The sequence below is a fragment of the Podarcis vaucheri genome (genome assembly GCF_965113315.1).
Source record: "Podarcis vaucheri genome assembly, chromosome: 17".
In the NCBI taxonomy this organism is placed as follows: Eukaryota; Metazoa; Chordata; class Lepidosauria; order Squamata; family Lacertidae; genus Podarcis; species Podarcis vaucheri.
In genome coordinates, this window is record NC_138755.1 from 32,344,275 (window position 1) to 32,361,575 (window position 17,301).

The 17,301-nt window shown below is 44.9% G+C and overlaps 1 protein-coding gene across 6 annotated transcripts in view; it reads right to left on the reverse strand.

The window, feature by feature from the left end:
- TRABD2A (TraB domain containing 2A) overlaps nucleotides 1–17,301 on the reverse strand; it is a 125,750-nt gene that overhangs the window by 5,108 nt on the left and 103,341 nt on the right. For all 6 annotated transcript variants that reach the window (XM_082204962.1, XM_082204961.1, XM_082204963.1 and 3 more), the window contains 2 exons: nucleotides 16,527–16,701; nucleotides 4,339–4,429 (listed from right to left, as the gene is read on the reverse strand). In XM_082204962.1, the coding sequence (XP_082061088.1) occupies nucleotides 4,339–4,429; nucleotides 16,527–16,701 (266 nt within the window). The remainder of the gene's footprint in view (nucleotides 1–4,338; nucleotides 4,430–16,526; nucleotides 16,702–17,301) is intronic.

A 17,301-nucleotide genomic window follows, 5' to 3' on the forward strand; every position in this document is an offset into this window, starting at 1 on the left:
TGTGCTGCAAAACCATTGCAAAACTTTGGCACCTGTTTGGAGGGGGTCCCAGATTTTGGGGTTCACAGTTAATGAGGCCGTGACAGAACGATCCAGAGTCACAACAGAACTGGCTACCTTCTAAAAGTAAACCCTTCGGGCTCCAATAGTGAAATGTCTCTCCATACAGAAGAAAATCCAACTCATATATCAAAAATGCTGCTCCAATGTTACAGGAGATTCCGACTAAACATCAGGAAGAACTTTCAGGCAATAAGAGCTGTTCAGCAGTGGAACAGACTCCCACAAGAGGGGGTAGACTCTCCTTCCTTGAAGGCTTTTAAGAAGAGGTTGGGTGGCCATCTGTCATGGATGCTTAACTGGGATTCCTGCATTGGGTCCCTTCCAATTCTATGATTCTATGAATGCAAGGCCAGGTCCCCATTTTATCTATGAGAAAATTCTAACATATCAAAATCTAGACTGTATAGAAAGTACGTAATCTGAGATTGTCAAAGGGTAGCTAATCGGCAATAAGGAGGGGGCATCACACCCAATCCTTTTAAAAGACATACTGGGACAATGCACAGTGGAAGGAAATACTGACAAAATATAGGGTGGTTCTTTCTCTCACAAAGCTAAGGTGCAGCAGTCCCTGTGAGTCCTTCAGGCCCCGCCCCGGGCCAGATGGTGAGTGGCAGGAAGGAGCAGGGCCCTCAGACACCCACACAGGAGAGTCCTCCTGGGCAGCAGAGCGCAGCAGTCCCTGTGAGTCCTTCAGGCCCCGCCCCGGGCCAGATGGTGAGTGGCAGGAAGGAGCAGGGCCCTCAGACACCCACACAGGAGAGTCCTCCTGGGCAGCAGACGCAGCAGTCCTTATGAGGCCTCAGGCCCCGCCCCGGGCCAGATGGTGAGTGGCAGGGAGGAGCAGGGCCCTCAAACACTCACACAGGAGAGTCCTCCTGGGCAGCAGACGCAGCAGTCCCTGTGAGTCCTTCAGGCCCCGCCCCGGGCCAGATGGTGAGTGGCAGGAAGGAGCAGGGCCCTCAGACACCCACACAGGAGAGTCCTCCTGGGCAGCAGACGCAGCAGTCCTTATGAGGCCTCAGGCCCCGCCCCGGGCCAGATGGTGAGTGGCAGGGAGGAGCAGGGCCCTCAAACACTCACACAGGAGAGTCCTCCTGGGCAGCAGAGCGCAGCAGTCCCTGTGAGTCCTTCAGGCCCCGCCCCGGGCCAGATGGTGAGTGGCAGGAAGGAGCAGGGCCCTCAGACACCCACACAGGAGAGTCCTTGGTAGGTTTCTGGATGAAACATCTGCTCTCGACCCATTCCAGTCCGGCTTCCGCGCTGGTCATGGGACCGAGACGGCTCTGGTCGCCCTAACAGATGATCTCCGCAGGCAGCTGGATCGAGGCGGGTCGGGGCTGCTGATTCTTCTAGACCTGTCAGCAGCCTTTGACATGGTCGATCACGAACTCCTGGACCGCCGCCTTGCCGACGTGGGGATCCAGGGCACAGTCCTTCAATGGCTGCGCTCGTTTCTCTCCGGTCGGGGACAGAGGGTGGCGCTTGGGGGGGAATTGTCATCGCGCCACTCCTTGGTGTGTGGAGTGCCTCAGGGTGCGATACTCTCCCCGATGCTTTTTAACATCTTTATGCGCCCCCTCGCCCAGCTTGTCCGGAGTTTTGGGCTGGGTTGCCATCAGTATGCCGATGACACCCAACTCTATCTGTTGATGGACGGCCATCCTGACTCGGCCCCAGATACACTGACCAGATGTCTGGAAGCTGTGGCTGGATGGTTACGTGGGAGCCGGTTGAAGTTAAATCCTTCGAAGACAGAGGTCCTCTGGCTGGGACGGAGCGATATGGGATTGAGGGGGCAACTCCCGTCTCTTGCGGGGGTGCAATTAGTGCCAGCATCATCCGTGAAGAGTTTGGGTGTAATCTTCGATACCTCCCTCTCTATGGAGGCGCAGATTACAGCTATAACAAAGGCGGCATTTTTTCATCTCCGCCAGGCTAAGCAGTTGGCTCCTTATCTCTCTCGCCCTGACCTAGCCACTGTGATCCATGCGACGGTCACCTCCAGACTGGATTATTGTAACTCGCTCTACGTGGGGCTGCCCTTGAGACTGACCCAGAAACTCCAGCGGGTGCAGAATGCCGCAGCGAGACTCCTTACGGGGTCTTCGCTGCGAGATCATATCCATCCGGTGCTGTACCAGCTGCACTGGCTCCCGGTGGAGTACAGGATCAGGTTTAAGGTGCTGGTTTTAACCTTTAAAGCCCTATACGGCCTAGGACCCTCGTACCTACGGGACCGCCTCTCCTGGTATGTCCCACAGAGAAATTTACGGTCTGCAAATAAAAACACCCTAAAGATCCCAGGCCTCAGAGAGGTTAGGCTGGCCTCAACTAGAGCCAGGGCCTTCTCGGCCGCGGCTCCAATCTGGTGGAACGCTCTGTCACAAGAGACTAGAGCCCTGCAGGACCTGGCATCCTTCCGCAGGGCCTGCAAGACAGAGCTGTTCCACCAGGCCTTTTGTCAGGGCGCAGCCTGACCCCCTCCTCTGGCAATCTGCACAAAAATTTGCTTGATGGTTGCCATTAATTTGATTTTAATTTGATTTAATTAATGTTATAATGAATGTTTTAGAATGTTGAACTATTTTTATTGTTGTTAGCCGCCCTGAGCCCGGCTTCGGCTGGGGAGGGCGGGATATAAATAAAATTTATTATTATTATTATTATTATTATTTACAGAAGAGGGGGGAATGTAAAACAAGAATCCTGTAATTCTCAGTCAAATGTACTCACTGAACTCAGGAATAGGAATGTAAAATAAGTTTCAGACAGACCGATCAAAGACTGAAAAACTTGGGATGGAATGCAAAAGCCTCCTAGGAGGTCACAGATGGACGTAGGAAAGACCCTGAATTTGTTTTCCAAAAAAAGAAAATGAAGCAGGGAATAGCCCTAGGCTGGATAAGTAGGAGTGGTGTTAGCTTACAATTCACTGACCACTTAGCTTGTGGTCCTCACCACTGGATCTGATGAGTCAATGATCTGTGACTCACCCCTGAAGAATGTTTGGGGTCTTAGGCAGATAAGGAGGCAGAGGAGAAAGGCCAGGGCCACTTCAGCCATTAGAGTTTGCAGAAAGAGGTAGCAGAAGTTAAAAGGAATATTCGCTTTTGTTCTGTGGAAATGTAGGTGAACATGTAATCACTCCTACTCTAAGCTAGTAAAAGCTCCTGTTCACTTTGGGATGGCGCAGATATAATGAAGCGGCTCTTATCTACAATTAATCTTCGAAAGAGAAATCAGTTACGTCAAGTGTTTTTATTTATTTAGTTCAAAGTTTTAATTGAAAAAAGTTAAGGGCACACCCGTTATTTTTAAAGGTAACTTTGCCCTGGTGAGTTACAATAATATGGAATGGGGAAAAAATATTAAAAGGCAACCTCTTTTTCTCACACTGAGTAGTAGTTTTCACTTACTGAATTTTAAGTTACCTACATTTCCTCCAATATTTCATTCATTCATTCTGTATTCAACCCTTCCTCCCAAATATCTCAACAAGGCACCTACTTTCTGAGTCTGATCATACATTATTTTTTTAAAAAGATTAAATTTGTTGGAGGGTTGTGATTACTCAATTAAGCATTTAATCTGACAGATAGCCCTACTATACAGAAGCGCTCAAGATCTGGAAGATACAGACCAATAAAAATCCATATATTAGAGGCACCCTACAATACATAATGTAAGAGCAGCACTTCAAATCTTGTGACTGATTATGCAAGGCGGGCTTACTTGCAACCCTCCGTTATTTTATTCAAATTGGCACCCCTATACCTTTGTGTCTTGTGACTAACTCACACATCTGTGATACTGACTTGATGAATGAAACACCAAGTCATGACTTCAGTGTGAGAATGAATCATCACAGATACATCAACTCAGAAAAATATTCCTATCACTTCAGAGAGCATATTTTCAAGTGAACAGGTGGCACAATCTGCTACCAGTAACTAAGTATATGTCAATCAAGTGATTTCAACAGCCCTTTAAGGAAAATGGAAGAAACCAGAGTGCCACGGATGCGTAAATTTGAGTAATTTATTCCGGATATACAATAATGGCATCTGATTATATGTTTTAATCAAATGATTGATTTAGTCTCTAAATTTATATTCTGTCTTTGTTTCATCATAGTGCTCATGGCAGTGTCCTTAACCCAAGCACTGACCAGATTCCAACCTGCTTATCTTCAGTAATATGGTTGCATCATGTGCCCTGCCACCAGGATATAATTAATCCCACAAAGATAAAGACTGAAGACATGTTTGTTACCTGTTGGTGGCATGTCCAGCAGGGGTATGGTCAACTTCATAGCCTTTTCGCCTCAAAACATCTATCACTGTATTGTTGCCCATGAAATGACCTATAGCCAAGGAAGAAGAGTATTAAGCTCTGCTGCCAAATAACAAAATTGCATTCAGTTCAGATTAGTACCAATGCAGAGTCTAGATGAACATCTGTTTTATTGACTTTAGGAGAACACAGTACAGTGGATCAAACCAAACTCCACAGGAGAATGGAATCACAAGTTTTCCAAGTTACAGATAAATTATTGAGGTTGCAAAATTGTTGCATTGGTCATATATCTTAAAACAGAATAAAAAGACAGCATCTTTGGCATACCTCTTGATTATATTTGTTGGGGGAAAGAACCGATCAACAAATAGTTTAATGTAAAGAGGTCCACAGTTGTTACATTCATCAGTACAGAGTTACTTCTTTGTCTTTAAATTGCCACAGGATTATTTGATAGCATCGTTAAGTCTGTTATCGTATGCACACTTACACGGAATAAAATCTCATGCAGTGCAGCGGGACTTGCTTCTGAGTAAGGATACACAGGACTACGCTGCATTAAACACCTTTTAAGCTAAATAGCATTGTGCCTTTGAGAAGGAAGTCATTAAAAAGAGAGGGTCTTTCCCCCAATAAGAAGGAGTAACTGATCGGGCCTCAAGATCAAAGAGAAACATTCTCAACAATTGTGGGAAAATGTAGGACTAAAAGTACAAAGTGGAAAATGAAGCAGGCACAAAAAAACGCACGTGTGCAAAGGATTCCCCCCCCCCCCCGACCCAGGGGTTCTTAAAATGCGTATAATGAGATTTTTCATTATTTCCCCACTCAACAATGTGCCAGTACTTGACAAACTATACACCCAAAGGATTATACCCTCTTGCAGTAACCCATCTCTCCCCGCCCCCAGAATAAGACAATAAAATTAAACTGGGGCAAGGACCTTCTCTTTGTATGGCTGGAGTGTTCGCCTCCTTTTCCCCCCAAGTCTAGCAAATAAGAGATGAATTAATACTTTACTTCTGTTCCCAAAGCACAGGCAACAGCCCCAGTCCTCCAGCAGTCACAGAACGATTTCTATGTTGAATTTTAAAAAATTAAGAAATCCATCTTCACACTATTTTTTTTATTATTTAAAGAAAAAGAAGAAGCCACAAACAACTATGAGTGAGGGGGGATTCACCCTCCCAAAGTGTAAGATCAAACGGTCCTTCTTGATGGGGGTCTCTGCCCACAGAGGCATGATAGGGAGCATAGGCCTCTTTCACCTGTTTTCTATTTTGGCCTAACACACTTGAATGCCCCCAAAGAGAAAAGCCCTGAGCTCTCGTCCCATCAGCAAGCCCCCCTCCTCCTCTTTTTGTACTCGGCTCTCCATTATCCCCATGTAGGTGAAGTGATGGATTTGAGAGGTCAATTTACTCTGGCAGCGGGTAGGCAGCCATGAATCTCTATTCTTCTGTTCAAACTCAAAAAAAAGAAGAAGAAGGGGGGGGGGTAGCTTCTTGCGTGTATGAGCTCTGCCAGACACTGTACCAGAGAGTAAGTAAGACACAAACTTCTAATCCAGACAGAAATGGAGTGAGATTGGTCATCTCTGCTCATATAAACACTATGGTTTCATGGTTCTCTTTTACACACACACACACACACACACAGAGAGAGAGAGAGAGAGAGAGAGAGAGAGAGAGAGAGAGAGAGAGTCTGATTTGTGCTTTCAAGACTTGACAATGGATCGATTTCCAAAGTCCAAAGGCGGGGTGGGATGGGGAGGCTGAAGTTTGCAGACAAAATTTATGCTTCACGCTAAAAAGTCAGCGTTTAAAAAGAAGCCAGCATATCGGTGTATTTTGGGCTGTTTCACAGCTTATATTTTAGGTTGTACTCCTAAAATCATGGTTCTCCAAACATTTGCTACCCAGAGCTGTTTCTCTTTAGGATTTAAACTGGAAGCATATGGCTTCTGCACCCTAGAATAGTTTTATATGTAGATATCCTTAACTAGACCCAAAAACAACCTGAGAGGCATCTTCACTTCAACTGTGGGATAACTCACTTTAGTATTTGTTTTCCATGGCAATGCCTTCTGCTTTTCCCTAAGCCACTCAAGAGGTTAGGAATGTGGACTGTGCTCCCTGAAGAATGATACCTCCAGGATTCTCACTGCCTTTGTCAGCTGTAGCTTGGATTGCATCCACACCCCTAGCCTTGGGATGATGTCACTATTTGAACGCAGGCAGAGAAAAGCGGATGGAGGGAATCAGTGTTGCTGGGGGGGGGGGGACTTTCTACTCTAGGGGGCAAGCAGGGAGGGGAAGGAATCCACCCAACATGCCAGCTTCTTCTTTTTAATATACACTTTCAGCCCTGCTAGTGGCACACTATTGATTATTACATTCTGGGTCAAGTTAGACAGGATGTATAGGCAGGCAAGTTATCAGCTGCACAATTACCAAGCAAAAACAAACAACCAGGAGGAGTTATAAGATCTATCATGACTATGTCAGTTAGATGCCGCTCCCTTTAGAGCCTTGATCCACTACAGAAGCTATTAGTCACAAACAAAACAAATCACACAACTACTAGTTGCAAGAATCTATGCTTGGTCATTACAAACCCACTTTTCTTCAAAAGAAGACCACGCACCTAGATTTCTCAATGACCAGAACCAGATCTATTTAGCTCCAAGGAGGTTTGAATTTTGGCTTACGTGTCGCCAAGGCAAAATTGTAAATTATCATAGAATTGTGGAGTTGGAAAGGACCCTGAGGATCTAGTGTCTAGTCCATGGATAGACAACCTAAGGCCCGGGGGCCGGATCCGGCCCAATCGCCTTCTAAATCTGGCCTGCGGACGGTCCGGGAATCAGTGTGTTTTTACATGAGTAGAACGTGTGCTTTTATTTAAAATGCATCTCTTGGTTATTTGTGGAGCATAGGAATTCGTTCATTATTATTTTTTCAAAATATAGTCTGGCCCCCCACAAGGTCTGAGGGACAGTGGACCGGCTCCCTGCTGAAAAAGTTTGCTGACCCCTTATCTAGTCCAAGCCCACACAATGCAGGAATATGCAGCTGTCCCATATGGGGAGTAAACCTTAAAGCTGCATAAAAAAAATTCATCCTCATTAGGATAGCTGTGAATGTCTGCAGGCTCCCTATTAAGCACGCATTTGGCGACAAGTCTTTGTTTGCCTCTGCTTAGTGGTAGAAATAACTCTTTAAAGCCAATACCAAAGAATTGGTTTTCCTACTATGCTGATTTATTATCACTGTCACAAAGAGGTAGCATAATGAAGGGTAGCAAATAGTATTACCCATGTTAAACAACAGCAGCATCACAGGAGACTTTTTAATAAACAATCCAATAACTGAATGATTGGGAGGTATGTGCTAGATGAGTGACTGGTGTCCCCATGAGAGGATGGATTATGTTCTCTAGCCTCATTACTCATGGCTGAATTTAACAATGTAATGCTGTCCTATAGGTGTAAAAATATATTTGCTGCATCCCTCGGAGTCCCCTGCAACTCTACGATTCTATGATCAGCTTTTAAGCAAAGTATTATTAGTACAAACAATGTAATCTGCTCATTTGATAGCAAGTTATCTAGTAGTTGGTACAGCACAATGATTAAAGAAACGGAACTCTAAATCAGGAAATCACACTTGCACCATAAACCTAGGAGGTCACCTTAAATAAGCCAATCACTGTCAGTCCCCACCCCTACTTCTGCAATGTTTGGATAAGACTGACTTAATTTATGAGGCTGTTGTAACCTTTACAAGTTCGAACACTAAAACATTATATAAATGCTAATCATTTGAGTGATGATGATTTAGTTCTACTACCTCTAAGAGAAAATTTCCACAGAATTTTCTGACCCCACTATCGTCTGAGGTGCATTTTCATTGCTGTACCTAGTAAGCAAACTGTGTGGACATTGAGCATGTGTGCGCGCGCACACACACACACAAACACAATAGCAAACACAACTCTGTGTGCCATTCCTTCTGCAGCCAACAGATCACCATCTTCATAAAAGAGGGGGGACCCAAAAGTTATCAGAAGTACTAGAAATATTTAGGCAGGGGTATTAAAGGGGATTTAAAATTGAGAACTGAGCATGCTCAGTGTTTGGGGAAGGGGAGAAATGAAGGGATGGAATGAAGTATATTGAAAGAAGATGTTGCTGGCTGGCTTGAAAGCTGAACAGGATATATTAGTTTTCATTTACGGTTAGCTGCCTAGGAGGCCTGCTGTCAAGGGCAGAATATAAATATTTTAAATCTATCAACTGTAAATAGATGCTTAGACACTAAGCGAAGGCATGTTTTTTGTTCCACCTCTTTGTGCTCCTTGGAACATTGCACAGCTGTTCCTTCCCCCCAAAAAATATATATTTTAAGAACAGTTTGTCCCTAGTCAGCAACTTATTAAAAGAGAGAGGAGAAATAAAGGCTAGATTTCAGACAGGGCATGGGTTGCAAGTTCAGCGCCATTAGTTTCTACCTATGAGTTCACAGAAAATCCAAGGCACAAAGGCATGTTAACAGCACCAGAGGCCTTGACAGAAGCCTCTCCTCTGTGCAGTGCAGCCACTCTCTTTGAGATGCAAGCATCTGTGGAGCTCAGGGCTAAGGCTGTGTTTTCCTGTCTAATGTTGCTGTTGCAGGAGTCCCTGTCCACCACCACCTGTCAGCTGCAGTGCAGACAGTGTCATGGATTCTTGGTGTATCCTGAAGGAAAGGAGGTATGGAGGATGTCATCACTACTTGAGTATTGGGAGAAGAAGGAAATCAATGCTGCTTGCTATCTCTCTAATCTAGGGGGACGCGGGTGGCGCTGTGGTTAAACCACTGAGCCTCTTGGGCTTGCCTATCAGAAGGTTGGCGGTTCGAATCCCCGCGACGGAGTGAGCTCCCATTGCTCTGCCCCAGCTCCTGCCAACCTAGCAGTTCAAAAGAACGCCAGCACAAGTAGATAAATAGGTATCGCTCTGGCGGGAAGGTAAACAGCATTTCCATGTGCTCTGGTTTCTGTCACGGTGTCGCATTACACCAGAAGCGGTTTAGTCATGCTGCCCACATGACCCGGAAAGCTGTCTGTGGACAAACGCCGGCTCCCTTGGCCTGAAAGCGAGATGAGCGCCGCAACCCCATAGTCGCCTTTGACTGGACTTAACTGTCATGGGGTCCTTTACCTTTACCCAGTGCTTTTTTCAGGGGAGATGCAGGGGGACGCATGCCCCTAAACATTTTGTGAATCTTTGTACTTTTGTCCGTTTACTGTATTTATTTTTCCTGTTCTGAACAATAAAATGGTGGTTTTCTTGAGTCAAAATGAGAGTACCCCTAAATGTTTTTTTTAGGGGGGACTCTAGTGGGCACAGGGATGAAACCAGGAGAACAGCACAATTTCTTGCTTCCCTTAGACATTCTCTCTGCTTTATGTGAAAAACTATGGAGGCTCTTTCCTCTTTGCAATCCCAGTTGCCTAAAGCACAAAAATATGAATTTCAACAGACCTTCTCTGTTCCATTTACTAAAGGAAGAGGAAGTGGCTTAAAGGAGCAAAGGCACAGGTGAAGGACCATGTGATTTAAGTATTTGGGGGGGGAGCATAATAAGAGTAGATGTCCTTAGAATCAGGGGGCTGTGCAGGGAAGCAGGTGGGGGAACTCCTTGCAGGGGGGAGTGGGCAGATCGAGCCCCTGGCTCTCCCAACAACATATTTCTAATTTAATCTTCTGCTTCCTTCTCTCCTGGCTTGATTTGGTTTCCAAAAAGTCTCAGATGGAGCTTGTTAACCAGTTGCTTTTTCTGGAGATGTCAGGTGAATTGTGACTCAGCACTTTTCTCTTTGTGGGAGTCCAGGCTGAGTGGCCTTTCCGTGAACTCTGGAGCTCTGAATGCACTATCTGCCTCCATGAAGCATAAGCCTGCTTTTTGGGAAAGGGGGTGTGCCGCTGCAACAATCCCACCATTATCATGTTGCTGCCTCTCAGAAATGGCTAAACAAAACAGAGCTGCTGAGTTGGACTTGTCATTCCTGCTTGTTATATACAGTGGTACCTCTGGTTAAGAACTTAATTCGTTCCGGAGGTCCGTTCTTAACCTGAAACTGTTCTTAACCTGAAGTACCATTTAGCTAATGGGGCCTCCCACTGCCGCCACACGATTTCTGTTCTCATCCTGAGGTAAAGTTCTTAACCCGACGTACTACTTCTGGGTTTGCATTTGTAACCCAAAGCATTTGTAACCCAAGGTACCACAGTACAGTGGACGCTCGGGTTGCGAACGTGATCCGTGCGGGATATACATTCGCAACCCGCAGCAGTGCGTCTGCACACATGTGGGTTGCAATTCAGCGCGTCTGCGCATTCACAAAGCACGGTTTAGCACTTCTGCGCATGTGCGACTGCCGAAACCCGGAAGTAACCCGTTCCGGTACTTCCGGGTTTCGGCGGTCCACAACTTGAAATAACGCAACCTGAAGCGTCTGTAACCCAAGATATGACTGTATATACTATTGATGGGGGGAGTTAAGACTGTCATTCCTCCTGGTTACATACTGGGGCGGGGGTTGTGTTTTAACAGTGTAAAATGGAAGTCTTACTTCAAGTTTTAGATGGGGGGGGGCATGTGTTACATTTTTGAAAATTCCCTGGAGGAAATGAACTGAAGTAGGACCTCTCTCATGCTTGTTTTTGTTTGTTGGTTTAGTATTTCTCATAGAGGGAAGCAAGCGCATTCAGAAAGAGCTTCTACCTGCAGCCCATTTGTTTTACCACTTTACTCTGCTGTCTGTGCAGATGGACCAGCTCTTATTCCACGCCACTCGGTCATGATGGAAGTGGCACCACTTTCCTATGCACTACATCAGAGGTTTTCCACCTTTTTGAGTCCACGGCTCCCTTTACCAACTACAGTCATACCTCGGGTTACAGACGCTTCGGGTTGCGTTTTTCAGGTTATGGACACGCCGAAACCCAGAAGTACCAGAACGGGTTACTTCCGGGTTTCGGCAGTCGCGCATGCGCAGAAGCGCCAAATCGCAACACGTGCATGTGCAGATGTGGCGCTGTGGGTTGAGAATGTGCCTCCTGCACGGATCACATTCACAACCCGAGCATCCACTGTACATTCTTTCTGCGGCACCCCTGTGGGGCTCAGGAGCCCCATTACGTCACCCTTGCCTGCAGAGCTGGTAGCCTCTCACCCTTTTTCAAACACGCTTCCTTGTGGAGTGTTCCTTCAGGCTCCTCCCCTCTCCTGCCACCCCTGGTCACTGAGCTGCCCCCCCCCCGCCCCAAAGAGAGGTGCCTTCTCACACTGCCCCGTAAGGGCCTAGGACTTGTCCGTCCATTCCAAACAGCAAGGGCTGGTGGACTGGCTGGCTGGGCTTCATCGCCTGCTTGCCTGCCTACTCCTCAGCTCCTGGCAACCAGCACCCCTGGCCAGCCCCAGAGGCACCATTCGCCTGCAGAGCTTGTAGCCAGGGCTGCTGCAACTAACAGCTGTGCAAGCCTTTGGGAGGCAGAGATGCAAGTAGGCATCAGAGGAGGGAGGGAAGGAAAGAGGGACAGAGGCCAGTGTTACCCGCGGCACCCCAGACCATCATTTGAGGCACCCCAGGGTACCACGGCACACTGGTTGAAAACCAATGCACTGCATATTCTGGGGAAAGTCGGGGTTAGGGTTAGGGGAATTGGGACTGTGTTTCCTTTGAGGTTCCTCACTAGAGTCCTGAAGAACACAGCAATATGCAAACTGGCACAGCACGCTCAATCAGTTTTAAGCCTGACCTCACCAATGATTGATTCTGATGCAACATTTCGCAGTTCACAGTCCAGGTATGTCCTCGAACTGGATGCACAAGGCCAGTTCACACAGCATTGGGGGACTGATATATGTATCCTGCTTGTTGGCCCCATGTGGCAACTCCTAATCAGAACTTGAAACGTAATACAATAGAATTCATAAAAGCAAGCCAAGACCTCAAACCCACAACCAACTAAAAACAGCAGCGGGATGGGGCCTTAAATCAGCTAAAAGGCTAGGTGAAGAAGAACTCTGCCCAGTCAAGGTAATTAGCTACAGAATTTAGGTGCCATGACTGAAAAGGCCCTGTCCCACATTCCATATTCCTAGGCCCAAACCATACAACCTTTTGATACCAGCACTTTGAATTGCACCCAGAAACAAGTCCTAGACTTGCTGCTCATACAACAGCATCAGTAATGACAGCCACCATAAAAAGATAGCATGCAACTAAGACCTTTAAATTACTAGGGAAGTGGTTCCTTCCTACCTTCTTCAAATTAACTGCTTAATTAAACAATATCCTTTCCTGTAATTATTCTGGAGCAAGACAATTAGCCCCTAGGAAATTTTCCTTGAGCAACTGAATCCTACACACATTTACCAGGGACTGAAGTAAGCGCCACTGATACACTGCGTCTTACTTTTGATTACGCACGTGCATACGATCGCTATGTAATAAAAAAGAGAAAGAGAGAGAAGGATCCAGAAAGAAAATGAGCACAGATAAGGGAAGGGAAATGTGAGAAAGGAGAATCAGAAGGTGAACAGTGAGATTCATCAGCATCTATAAATTCATCCCCGAGACATGGAGCAACCCTCTATGTAAAACCCACCCAAAACTTCGTTGCTCAGGGCCAAGCTAGATGTGATGATAAATATGGCACTTTGGATGCTGTGGCATTTTTATTTTTTTACACCGTTAATAACCCACCCCCACTTAACCTGATGAAAACTGGAACACCCTGCAGCACCTGTTAACAATTAGATTCAGGTTAGTTTATTTGTCTCCAGTCATCAGACCATTACAAAGCAAACTTCGATAAACAAAAGGAAATGCCTACCCATGTAAAGTAACACAGGTTTGTAATAAATACAGTGTACACAAACCAATAGCAATTACGTAAAAAATAAGCAAATGTAATATTCTGAATCTCCCTGGCATGTAAACATTTTCCAACCAAAATAACAAACAAAACCTCCTGCAATCACAGCACTTTAGTTGATGCTCTTAGCATAGCACCATGCCTTGTTAGGCCTTAATGTCAGTAATACGGTTAAACCAACTGCCTCGATCCTGAGAGTTTTGGCCTTCTAGGCCTTTAGTGGTTGTTTTAAAAATAAATAAATGCAATGCTTGTTTATCATGTCTCTGTAAAATACCTGAAGCAACATATAATGCCATCAAGAATGAAGACCACTTAAGGTTATAAACAAAAATGTTTAAAACCAAATATATACCGTATTTTTTGCTCTATAAGACTCACTTTTTCCCTCCTAAAAAGTAAGGGGAAGTGTGTGTGCGTCTGATGGAGCGAATGCAGGCTGCGCAGCTATCCCAGAAGCCAGAACAGCAAGAGGGATTGCTGCTTTCACTGCACAGCGATCCCTCTTGCTGTTCTGGCTTCTGAGATTCAGAATATTTTTTTTTCTTGTTTTCCTCCACCAAAAACTAGGTGCGTTTTGTGGTCTGGTATGTCTTATAGAGCGAAAAATACGTTATTTAAATCAAACTGAAATCAATTTCTTGCATTGCTTTTCAAATGAATAAAAACACTTCCCCCGCCTCCGCTACCAAAAATGTACAAGAATGACTCGAGGCAGAGCCATAGCTATGGGGCTGGGTGGCTAGCCAGGAGGAAGCGTCCAGAGGGCCACCACTGAGGCGCCCAGCCTCTGTGTGTGTGTGTGTGTGTGTGTGTGTGTGTGTGTATGTATGCTAATGCATGTGGAGGGGTGCTAAACTGGGTCTTTGACCCAGGTGAAATAAAGTCTACTTTTGCCCCTGCCTGGAGGTTTTATGAGGGGTAGCATGCTTCACAAGACAGGTGCCATAATCATTCGTTCTAATGAGGATAGGAGCAATAAGGCCTCCAGGAGATCTGCTGGTTTGAAGAGGAGCAAGGAAGTCCCTATGGGTCAGAAATGCAGTAAGAACTAGATGAGCCTCACAGCGGTTCTCAACCTGTGGGTCCCCAGATGCTGTTGGACTACAACTGCCATCATCCCTCAGCTCTGGCCTTGCTAGCTAGGGGTGATGGGAGTTGTAGTTCAACAACATCTGGGGACCCAAAGGTTGAGAAAGGCTGCTTGAAGGATTAATCAGATACCATTTACTACTACTACTACTACTGCCACCACCACTAATAATAATAATCATCATCATCATTCATGGATCGTGCTAAAATCTTACTGGACCCTTCAGGACATTCACTAAAAATAGAGTAACACCCACATGCATTTTGCTGGTACTGTGGAATTAGAAAAGCTTCTCATGGAAACTTCACATAGCGAGAACAAGTTGGCAGTCAGAATACTAGACATGCAAGATATCCACTAAACCGCATACAAGTGTAATAAATCGTTGAGTTGACTCATCTTGGCATCTGGTAATTTGCACACACGATAGAGAGTCAACACCAAACAGGGAACGAAAAGCTATCAAAGGCATTAAAATCATGACAGCAAGAAAAAACAAAGAAAAAACAAAACAAGAACAAGAACAAATCATTTTAAAGTTCTCCACACATTTATTTCATACTCTTTTCCGGACTGGAAAAGATTTGAACAACTATTAGATGGTTTATAAATAGCAAGCCGCAGCAATGGCTAGACAGCTACATGGAAAATAATGGTTCCGTACACTGAGAAGAAGGGAGAAATGTCTTGTCTTAGTCCATTTGCATCAGAAGAAAAAGCTGGATACGAAGCAATGACTTCCAGATTTGAAGCACACAGTTAGCCAAAAGAACAGAATATTTTTATTTCCGACATCAAGAAGAGGGGTACGTTTTTGGCACAAGTAAACAGTGGATGGTGCTATGCAAAAAGAAAAGATTTGCTTCTTGATGGCTGAAGTCACCAGAAACAGGGAACAAGTATAATCTCTACCCAGTGGATCCCCAAAAGCACATCTTTATAATCTCCCCATCAGACCTGCACTTGGTAGCTATGTGGGTAAGGACAAAATATATTAGAAACTTTCTGTCAGATAGTAAAACCCTTTCTCCATCTGTAAAGAGTTTAGATCTTCATTTTTTGTTAGTAGTTCACTACTTGTGTTGTTTCGTTGTTGCCAATTCTTTGTTAAAATTTATCTTTTTATGGAAAACAAATAAATTTTGTAGAAACAGAACGAACAAGGCATGTTTCCTTGTATTCTCTCTTTCCTTACCTAAGTGAGGATTATTTATAATTTGCAGTTACAAGAACAAGGGGGATATGTCTATTATGTATAACAATGGGGTTGCAAAGGTTAATTAACTAATTGGTTAATTTGATGTTTAAAATAATGTAGAACAACTCCAAAACTATAAACAATCCAATAACTTTTGCTTCTTAAGGTGAGTCACACCAGTGGGAAATAATTTACTTTTAAAGCAGACACAGATGTAATTATTCAGTGCTTAGGTGCTGATTATGATTCCCCCTGCCTCCTAGAGTTCTAAGAACCTTGTTCTAAGAACACAGTCTAAAAGCATTTTTTAAAAAATATTTTTAAATTGTTTTTTCCATGTATACATCCTCTAACAATATTTCTCTAACAATAAAAGCATTTCTTGAAACTGTTGACACTTAGTGACGCTACTGCCATTCACTCAGCCTTACAATCACACCTTGTGCTTGAGAGTAGCTCAGTCTGTAGAACATTCGAGCCCCATGTTGGGCAAAATATCCTAGATTACTCTCCTGGTCCCTTCCAACTCTACAATTCTATGATTCCACTTCCCCATGCCTGCTTTCTTTTCTACAGTTAGACAAATCCACAGGTCTAGATGGTAAGGGTGTGCTTCTGCTGGAACTTGAGATATGTAATTCATCTCCCGTAGCTAGAAAGGACTGCCATTCTGAATGGAAGTCCCAATGGTTCAGCACATAGTGTTACAAAAATATTTTGTCTGAGCAGCATCAAGAACAGGCATAGGCAAACTTGGCCCTCCAGGTGGTTTGGGACTACAACTCCCATCATCCCTAGCTAACAAGACCAGTGGTCAGGGATGATGGGAATTGTAGTCTCAAAACATCTGGAGGGCCGAGTTTGCCTATGCCTGATCAAGAAGAACAAGCCAGGCCAATGTGGCTGCCATTTGACCTTTAAAAACAACAGCAAGCAAAACGTACCTGCTCCAAATGCAAAGAAGAAACTCTTGTCCGGATACTCCTCCAGTAGATCTTTAACTCTCTTGCCCATCCTCTCATTCCGCTTGTAGATGAGCTCCTGGCGGAAGTAGTTGTCAATCTCCTGAGCTGTGATGCGTTCGTGAGGTGGCAGAGTGGAATTGATGAAATTTGGGACCTGTGTGAGAAAGGGAGAAGTACAAATTAAAAAGGAAAGGGAATACAAATAAAACTTGAATAGTAGAGCCCAACTAGATGTTACAGGAGCATAAAGCTGTGGCTAACCTGTGCCTCTCCAGATATTTTTAAGCAAGGAAATTACATGATGTAATGTCATCACCTTCAACCTTTCCTCGTACCTGTTCTGGTTTACTGGTCACCACTGCAAGTGGGCACTGAATATAATTATAGAATGGATGTGGGTCAGAAACATCTACCTAGTCTCTTAAACTTCAAGACTTAGTCATCAAGACTTCCCTGAAGAGCATGATCCATTGCAAAGGGTGCCAAGACACATAAGGCTCTAACAGCTCTTTCTTCCGGAAAAAGGAAGAAACACAGAACAGCAACTCCCTGAACAAGACATTCCACATGGCACATCCAGCATAGGTTGTGTAGGTTTTGGGAGGTTAGAATTAGCACACTGCCAGTTGTCTAAGTGAGCCACAGACATAGCATGGGTTGTCCCCTCTCATCTGCTCTATAGCTTAAAAAAGTAAAGTTAAAGGACCCCTGACAGTTAAGTCCAATCGTGAATGAATCTGGGGTTGCGGCGCTC